This window comes from Arachis hypogaea, chromosome 3, assembly GCF_003086295.3.
Source record: "Arachis hypogaea cultivar Tifrunner chromosome 3, arahy.Tifrunner.gnm2.J5K5, whole genome shotgun sequence".
NCBI classification, from domain to species: domain Eukaryota; kingdom Viridiplantae; phylum Streptophyta; class Magnoliopsida; order Fabales; family Fabaceae; genus Arachis; species Arachis hypogaea.
This window is the reverse complement of record NC_092038.1, coordinates 137,298,394-137,308,330: the sequence shown is the minus strand read 5'-3', so window position 1 is coordinate 137,308,330 and position 9,937 is coordinate 137,298,394. Positions and strand designations below refer to the sequence as shown.

The following is a 9,937-nucleotide window of genomic DNA, read 5'->3' as shown; positions in this document are numbered from 1 at the left end:
CTACTTTTTGGTTCTCACCTGAAGTAGCACCTCGTACGTATCCTTCACCATTATTTCCAATTAATTATTAATTATATTATACCTCCAATTCCACCTGTCAAAAGCATCATAAAAATCATTGTTCTGTTTTTTTTTTCCTCTTTCTAATTTTACTATATATATATATATATAAGAATATAATATATGCGTATTCAAAAAACTATTTGATATTGGGCACAAGAATATAAGGATTCTACACTCTCACAATTCTGTACGGAAATTCTGGAGTTTGATAAATATTGATTGGTGTATATATATTTTTTAATATATACATACATACATGCATACACATACATAGATAAATATTAGATATATATAATTATATACATGCAATTGAATTGCATTTTGGGTATCCTGTGTCTCTGTTAATTTTGTATTGGAATTTTCTTGGTTAATTCATTTATACGCAACTACTCCGTATTCATTCACAACATGGAAACAGAACTTTCTTCGAAGAGTTTTGCTGCATTGAGTACGTTTTGTGTTCTGCATTTGTTGTAATTCTTTTTTCAATTTTGTTGTTGTTTTAGCAGTTATTGAGGTTTCTTTCGAGGTCAGTAACTGTTTGTGGATTGCGTTGATGGTGAATTGGGATGTCTTTGATGGAGGTTGAGTTACAATGGTGCTCTGTTATTTTTGTTGCAGGCACAATAATAACTATTCAATTTGGTTTCTTCAAGATTTTGAATTGAATGAAACAGTTCAAATTGGGTGCCAAAGAGGTTAGTTTCTTTTTCTTCTGTTTGATTTGATCCTTTTAATGAACCTTGGCAATGTGTTTTGTGTCTGTGTTACTGCTCCTCTGTTTCCTTTTCTGGATCATAACCAATTCCAGATCTTATTTTTGTAGTGTTTCTCATTGGAATTTGACAATTTTTGCCTTTTCTTTTTTGTGATTTTTTCATTCTGCTTAACACATTGTCCTTGCGTTTTCATTTATGAGAGCTATTTATGTATCTATAATCAAAATTCATGTTTAGTTGCTGTGCCATCATTTCAAAAGAATGATATAAACTTACCTAAAAACCCTTATTTTAGTTTATCACTGTAGTGTGGCCTAAGAGGTATGATTTTCCCCTCTTTTTCTTTTTGACTGTAAAACTGTGATAAACTTAAGTTTGGTCCATTTTGTTCATGTAAGTTTCCAATTGCACAGTTCTATATGCAATGTATCAATGAACATAGCCAAAATTTCCTTTTTCTTACAAGTGATATTTTGCAGGATAATTCTCTTAGGCACAAACCAAAAATGGAAAATGCTGTTGAACCTCCTAGCAGTCCGCGACACAGAAATGTATGTAGTATTAATCTACTGTGTTAAGAACATCTTTTGATAGATCATGAACAATACACTTAGAAGTGTTTCTACTTTTCTTCTGACTAAACATGAATTAAGTTTTAAAATTAAACGGAATTTTTTTCTTCATTCTATTGTTAATTTTTAATCCCCTGCATTGAATTAGATAAAGTTGTTTAAAGCGGTCTTAATTTAAACAACGTGAATAATTTGAAAATTATGATGAGTAAATGAAATGTCGTGATGCTATAGGTATCAGCCAGGTGGAATCCACTTGAAGCATGTAGGCCTAGAATTGATGAAGCTCCTGTGTTTTATCCTACTATTGAGGTACCTCTAACTACTTTTCTTAGTGTTTCTTTCAATGTTAATTATATGTTATTCTGAATTCTGAATTAAATTTATTATACTGTTATCAGGAATTTGAAGATACTATTGGCTTCATAGCTAAGATCCGCCCCCAGGCTGAATCCTACGGCATATGTAGGATTATACCCCCAACTTCCTGGGTTCCACCGTGTCCGCTCAAAGAGAAGCATGTGTGGGAAAATGCTACATTCCCTACCCGTATTCAACAAATTGACTTGCTTCAGAATAGAGAGCCAATGAGAAAGAAAAGTAAGGGAAGGAAGCGAAAGCGTAGAAAGCAATCGAAAATGGGCTCATGTAGGAGAAATGAAAAACCTAGTTCGGAAGGTGATGTTACTTCTGAGCGTGAAGAGAAATTTGGATTCCAATCAGGTTCAGATTTCACACTCAAGGATTTTGAGCAATATGATAGACTTTTTAAGGATTCCTACTTTGGCCTGAATGATCCCGCCGGAGATCAAAAGATTGGTGATAATGATCAGCAGAAGAGATGGGAGCCCTCTGTGGAGGCAATTGAGGGCGAATATTGGCGGATAGTAGAGCAATCTACAGATGAAGTTGAGGTATTATTTATGGTTTATTGACAACATTGTCGTTCTTTACTTTTAGATAATTGGACAAACACTTTATAATTTTCTCTCTGATTTGTTAGGTCTATTATGGAGCTGACTTGGAAACTGGAGCACTTGGAAGTGGTTTCCCAAAGTCATCATCTTTTACTAAGAGCGCAGATCAATATAGCATGTCTGGTTGGAATCTAAATAACTTCCCAAAATTGCCAGGCTCTGCATTATGTTACGAGGGAAGTGATATCTCGGGTGTTCTAGTTCCATGGTTGTATGTTGGAATGTGCTTTTCAACATTTTGCTGGGTAAGTATTGAGAAACACATATTTCTAAGTCAAAATCTATGAATGAGACTGAAGTTAAGGCATATTGACTAATTTTACCAATCTTTTTTAACCTCTCTTCGCATAATTGGTGGGGTTACTTAGTATAAGTTCTATCCATGAACACTCGGTTGAAAATCCCAACTACAGTTTATTTTATTATACAAAAATTAAAAAGAACTATGTCAGTGTGTTAGTACTCAGAAAATTATGTTGATATATTTGAAATGTTAAGCAATAACTTGCTACACTTTGCATTTCATTTGTTTCAAATCTGAATACCTTCCTTCTCCTTGGAGCAGCATGTTGAGGATCATCACCTCTATTCACTTAATTATCTGCATTGGGGCGAGCCAAAAATATGGTACGGTGTACCTGGAAGCCATGCCACAGCTTTGGAGGATGCAATGAGAAAGCACTTGCCTGATTTATTTGAAGAGCAACCAAATCTACTCAATGAATTGGTAGGACAGTTGAAGCCATGCTTTTATTTTAGTTGCTTTTGTGCTACTCAATTTACAAATGGAAGTTGAGAAAAGCTAATTACAATGACATTTCAAAAGCGGGGGTTATTAGGAATAAATTTATTTGTATGATTATGAGATATTTTCTATTTTCTCCCTGTTGCAGATATAAATAATATTAGGCTTCCCATGTAACAATATAATCTTTTAATCCTCACAACTGTAATATATCTTTATATTCTATGTTCTTTTCATGATGTTTGGTGACTTTATTATGACTATTGGTTATGACTTCATCTTTGAACAGGTGACTCTCTTATCTCCTTCAATTCTTAAATCTGAAGGTGTGCCCGTATATCGTGCTGTCCAGCATTCTGGAGAATTTGTTGTTACTTTTCCAAGGGCATACCACTCTGGCTTCAACTGTGGCTTCAACTGTGCGGAGGCTGTGAATGCGGCTCCCGTCGATTGGTTTTTGCATGGCCAGAATGCTGTCGAGCTTTACAGTATGCAGCGTCGTAAGACATCATTATCGCATGACAAATTGTTATTCGGATCAGCTCAGGAAGCTGTAAGAGCCCTGTCAGATCTAACTCTTCACGGAAAAGAAAATGTCAAAAATTTTAAATGGAAAAGTTTCTGTGGGAAAGATGGAGTTCTGACCAAGGCACTTAAGGTAATGATTTCTTGCACTCTCTCTCTCATTACCCTTCGGCACATTAGAAAGATCCATTATAATTGGGAAGGCTTTCATTATTTATTAATTTACTATGCAATTACCTGTTTAAGTTTTTCTGCATTATTGTTAATTTGTTATTTTGACAGATGAGGATAAAGATGGAAAAGGAGAGGCTTGACTTTCTGGCTCATTTAAAGAGGTTTCGGATGGATGATGACTTTGATTTGCACAAGGAAAGAGAGTGCTTTTCTTGTTTCTATGATTTGCATCTATCTGCTGTTGGATGCAAGTGTTCTCCTGACCGTTATTTTTGTCTTAGACACTCAAATTTGCGTTGCTCGTGTACAATGGATGCAAGATTTGTTCTGTTTCGTTATACTACAGAAGAGCTAACTACATTGGTTGAAGCACTAGAAGGAGACTTGCATGCTATTGAAGTGTGGGAAAATCGAAGTTCTGGAATGGCTTCTGCTAATGCTGAAGATGCTTGCAAAAAATTGGTCATGGACAACGAAGCTATGGCGGAGCAGGAGCTACCTATGGATTTGAACACTGATCTTTTGTCTGGTGAGCATGATTTGCTGCATATTTCTGATAGCCATGACAATAAAGGTGAAGTCTGCTATTCAGTGGCGAAAAAGGAACGAGACAATATGGAACTTGGAGCTGGTGGTATCCTATCAGACTCGGAGAATAAAGGTTTTTCATCGTGTTCAAGAGATGATGAAAATTTCTTTTCACTTGATGGCTATAAATTATTCGGGGTTGATCTGCAAATGCATTCAGATTCAGGTGAGCAGCTCAACAGTGTATTTAAAGAGGGAGATATAGACACCTTTGATAAAACTATATCATTGACAAACCAAAGCTTCTTGATCCAAGAGTTTGGTAATTCTGTTGAGCTTGTAAGTTTGGGCTCAGTTTTGCATGGGAAGAGGTGGTGCAATGAACGTGCAATATATCCAAAAGGTATCATGCTTTGTGAAATACTTTTAAGATCATACCATTAATTTTTTTTGAAGAGCAACTTTTTTATTGTTTTGGTAAACTTATCCAGGATTCAAGAGCCGCGTTAAGTTCTTTAGTATTCTTGATCCAACAAGACCCTGTTATTATGTTTCTGAAATCTCTGATGCTGGATTTCTTGGTCCTCTTTTCAAGGTATTATTTCTGACCTTGTATCTTTCTTTGGTTTTACACCTATGATTGACGAGTTCTTGATCGAAGTTTATTACACATTTTGTAAAATATATTCCAGGTTACCATGGAAGAACATCCAACTGAAGCTTTCACAAACACATCAGCGGATAAGTGTTGGGAAACAATTCTTGACAGACTAAACGCTGAGATCGAGAGGTGTAAGAGTCTAGGTGAACAAGAACTCCCTCCCTTGGAGGTTTTGCAAAGCATTAATGGTCATAAAATGTTCGGATTCCTTAAGCCATCCATTATTCAGGTAACGCAATCTCAAATATTGAAGATCTTTTTAGCCACTGAAGTTATGATCTAACTTCTGAAGTTTTAATCAATTCTGGCGAACAATTTCAGGCCATTGAAGCTCAAGATCCCAGTCATCAATGTGTAGAGTACTGGCATCACAAAGAACTTGCCTCTGAATCTTCAGGCAGTGGAAATGATGCCTCTAAGTGCTCAAATGGTTCAAACAACTCTCTGGGTGATGTCAAGACCAAACTTTTCGGCTTCGATTTGATAAAGCAGGAGCAAGAAGATAACATAGAAGGACATTTTCATTCATTTGAAGAGATGAAGTCATTGCTACAAGGATTCCTAAAAAAGGCCAGTCCTGCTGAGTTGAGTGCAATGCTCAAGTTCTTTAGCTCTGATTCACATGTTACTCAATGGAGAGCGGCATTCGTAGCGTTGATCGAAGAGATCCAGAAAGGTTGTAGATAAAAGAAGAATAAGATCTCTTAGTCATTTTTCAATTTATTCAGTAGTTAGGTCCATTCATAAACTAAACTGAAGAAAATTCTGGGTAAGGCCAAGATATAAAATTTTCTTTTGTTCCTAGTAATAGAGTGAACTTGTTAGTTAGAGATGGCTAATGCTATTAAACACCCATTGTAGTTGCTAGTGCCTTTGTCCCATTTATACTTTTCTTTTTTAGATTTATATTTTTCTTTTTAAGCTAGCTTTTGGTGTCAATTAGGCTTTATTTATTTCATCCTTACTGATCTCCATTTATCTCTAAATTTCTGTATATAAACAGAAAAAAAAATGCTGCTGATATATAATTGATGATTGATATCAGTAGAAACAATACATGGAGAACTTTGCTCCTCAAATAATATGTTATATTATATTAGTATATAAATAATAATATCCAATGTATTGATTATTTTTTTTTACTGAATTAATGTATAATCTATTGAAGGTTGATTTATTATCCAATTTTTTTTCATAAACTTTGTTATATGTGAAAATAGTGATCTTGTTTTTTATTATTATTGAAAAAAAATTTCATAATTTTTTAATTATGTAATTAATTTTTTTTTACCAAAGATAGGAGATTCGAATCTGCAACCTTAGTTGAGTATGGGGAGACTATGCCATTTGAGCTATTACTCATTGGCTATGTAATTAACTTAATTAATAACCTTTATTATTACTTTTATACTAAAAAATATCAATTTATACTATTTACATGTTTTTTCGCTACTAATAAATAAATAAGTATTTGCACTATTATACTTATTGTCCTAGACGATGACTTAAGTTACTTATTTTATATGTTAAATTTATTAAATATTAAGATGAAAAAAAAATATTCAATAAATTATATAAAATAGTCATTACATATAATGTCATGTATATATTAAGATTATCTATTTTAATTATGTGAGTGATTATTGTTATTTTCACTTTTTTTGTTACATTAAAAAATAATATTTAAAACTAAAAAAGAGATAATTAATTTTTTTTAATTTGAATTAAAAAATGTCTTGTAAATATATCCAACTTTTACATATACTAAGTGTTATAATATTAAATAATATAATATTTGTTATAACAATGACTCAAAATATTAATCCAATATATATTTGCACCTAGTAAAACCTCAACGCAAGCTAGATCAACTAAAATTCATTGTTAGGGTCCATATCCAATTTAGGTTCATTACCTTAAAAACCCAATGCAGATAAAGTCCACGCGTCCCCTCTTAAATCGGCTCAGATTGGATCTCCGTTGCTAGTTAGATATGTTAATGAGTACTCAGGAGAAGCCCCTTTCCATCCCTCACTCCTATTTTAAAAAAATGCTCCCGTTCCTTCTCCGTCATTGTAAGTTCCTGTTTAATTACCCCTTAGAAAACGCAGATCTTCTCGGATATCTACGAATATTTTTTTAAAACTTTTGAAAGAAATTAACACAAAAAGATATAATATAATAATCATAAAATAATCAATTTGACATAATTCAACACAATTTATAACATATGCGTTATGAAAAATAATATTTTAAAAGAAAAAAAAAACATAAAAACATATTCCAACATAATAACATAACATAATATTTTTGGAATGATACTGAGCGACGTAGTGACAGCCTTGAGAGACAGAAAAAGTGAGTTAGAGAGAGAGGATCGAGGCTGAGAATGAGTCTGAACAAAAAAAGAAAAAATTCGAATTGGAGGCAGAAATTAGGGTTACTAAATTCAAGAAATGGATTTATGTATATATAAATTAGGATAAATTAATAATTTTATATTTGCGTATATTTAATAGGTTCCATGGGACAGGTACTTATGTCTGTGTCCCCATTAGGGGTGGCAAATGAAAAACCCGCTCTGTCTCGCCAAAAGTCTGCCATCTAGTGGGCTGGCCCGCCCCATCCCGTCTAGTAAAGCGGTCCTGAATTTCTCCCCCGCTCCATCTAGTAGGCTGGTGGGTTGGCGGTGATAGTGGTCAGGAGGGCAGTTTCGTCATCTTAGAGCTAAGGGGACGGAATTATAATCTTGTCATATTCAAGGATCTGAATTCTAGAAGAATTGTGTCATGCCAGTCTTGGACATCAAGAAGGCCAAGAGTCTGTCTCAAAAACAGTGGTGCTAAAAGAGCAACAATTTATAAGACCCATTGGATTAAGGTAGGGCAACAAGAAGTTAGATTAGATCATATTTGATTTAAATTTAAAATTTCTAAAAATACTACTAAGCAAATTAGAAAAGTTTTATTGGGCTTCTTGTTGTCCTACCTTAGTCCAATGGGTCTTATAAATTGTTGCTCTTTTAGCACCACTGTTTTTGAGACGGACTCTTGGCCTTCTTGATGTCCAAGACTGGCATGGCACAATTCTTCTAGAATTCAGATCCTTGAATATGACAAGATTATCATTCTATCCCTTAGCTCTAAGATGACGAAACTGCCCTCCTGACCATGTATCAGGCGGGCTTTCTTTTTTTTATATAAACCATTAAATATTAAATAATATATATAATTTCACAACAATTTCAATAAATTTATAATTTCTAAAAATATAAAAAAATATAATTTTTAAATTCACACACATTAAAGTATTTATAATTATAAATATGTAATAAATATAATTATAAACCAAATTTTTGAAATAAAATAATAAAACCAATATTGTCCAAAACAAAACAAATACTATCCAAAATAAAAGTTTGGCCCACCTGGAAAGTTTGCCCCGCCCCGTCCCGTCCCGCCGAAGTCCGCCAAAACCCATGGATTAGGCGGTGCGAGGTAGGCGGGCTTTTTAAGTTTGGCGGTCTCAAATTTTCAGCATAACCCGTCTTTTTTGGCGGCTTATGCGGGCCAACCCGACGGGTTTCGTCCCGTTTTTCACTCCTAGTCTCCATCCATTTTCGCGTGGCAGATCGTGAGGATTTTACGTGTCTCCATCTATCCCAAAACGCGAGTAATCCCTGCAAAGACCCATTTCGGTTGTTTTGTGATCATCCATATTGCTAGCATTCATTGGTTCGTGACGTGGAGCTATTCTAGCCACTCAATAAATTCTCAGATAATCAAAGTTTAGGTTATATCATTTTTATAAAGTCACATGTATCCTTATTATAACAATATTAATAGAAGATAAATGGATAAACACTAAGCTATTGTTTGGATATAAGATGGAAAATAGGAGGAAAGAAAATGGGAAGAAAGAAAATGTGAGAAAAGAAAATGAAAAGAAAAGTATATATTTTTTTGTGTTGTTTAGATGAAAAAATGAATGAAAAAAAATAGAGGAGAAATTTTCTTTTGCTTGGATGGAAGAAAAAGTAAGAAGAGAAAAAATTATAATAGCATAAAATTATATTAATGTTTTTATATATTATATATAAATTATAATTCAAATGCTCTGTAATTTTATCCATGTTTGCACTTCTGCATTAGTTTTTTTTGCAATTTTGAAGAGAAAAAATTTACATGAACTCAACATACACTTTTATGTTTTTCGTTCAATTTCTTTGTTGATTCAAACAATAAAAATTTGATTTTTCCATCCATTTTCTTTTTCAGCAATTTATTTTCCTACAAATTCTTCTAATCCAAATAATGCATAAATAAGTCACATTTTTCATATATATAACAATAACTAAGATCACAAATTAGGTTAATTTACGTTGATAAATCAAAGCCACCTCGAAATTACATAAATTCTCCGAACCCAAAAATATTACCTAGTTGTCTCCATTTACATTTCTATATAAATCGAATTTAATGAATTCGAATTAGGGTAATAAGTAGTAAATCGAATCTATAAGATATGAATTACTTGACATTGTGATTTGAAAGTAAATTAAATTCAAAGGATTTGAATTATGTCATCCCCTACTAAATCGAATCTATAAATTTCGATTTATATGATCCATGCTAAATCAAAGCAATAAGGTTTGATTTATACTCACTTAGTAACAATCCATCTCATTGTAAATCGAATCTCCTTCATTCGATTTAATAGCATAGATAGCATCCAAGTAATTCAAATCTTATAGATTCGATTTACTACGAAAACACATAATTCGAACTCCATAAATTTGATTTACATAGATATGTAAATCGAGACACATACGTAGCCTTTTTTACTTTGGGGATATACATAAAATTATTTTGCAAATGGTTTATAAAGGTAATTTACCTCACATATTATAATTTGTGAAATCATAATATTTTGAGAAGTGATGTATAGACAACTTATGTTGACAAGTCTGAAAA

The 9,937-nt window shown here is 33.1% G+C and overlaps 1 protein-coding gene across 1 annotated transcript; it reads left to right on the top strand.

Annotated features, from left to right (window-relative positions):
- Positions 1–252: 252 nt before the first annotated feature.
- On the top strand, positions 253–6,072 carry LOC112734324 (lysine-specific demethylase JMJ18). The gene is made up of 12 exons (XM_025783580.3): positions 253–511; positions 685–761; positions 1,262–1,333; positions 1,589–1,666; positions 1,756–2,268; positions 2,358–2,576; positions 2,897–3,058; positions 3,366–3,734; positions 3,884–4,706; positions 4,795–4,898; positions 4,996–5,193; positions 5,286–6,072. The coding sequence occupies exons 2-12, from the start codon at positions 732–734 to the stop codon at positions 5,649–5,651; spliced, it is 2,934 nt and encodes a 977-aa protein (XP_025639365.1). The 5' UTR covers positions 253–511; positions 685–731; the 3' UTR covers positions 5,652–6,072.
- The last annotated feature ends 3,865 nt before the right edge of the window (positions 6,073–9,937 follow it).

What these genes read in the sequence shown, in the direction of transcription:
- LOC112734324 (XM_025783580.3), top strand. Translation starts at nt 732, where the DNA reads ATGAAACAGTTCAAATTGGGTGCCAAAGAG. An exon ending in TTCTGACCAAGGCACTTAAG is followed by an intron (nt 3,735 to 3,883) that starts GTAATGATTTCT and finishes TTATTTTGACAG; the next exon opens with ATGAGGATAAAGATGGAAAA. An exon ending in TTCTTGGTCCTCTTTTCAAG is followed by an intron (nt 4,899 to 4,995) that starts GTATTATTTCTG and finishes AATATATTCCAG; the next exon opens with GTTACCATGGAAGAACATCC.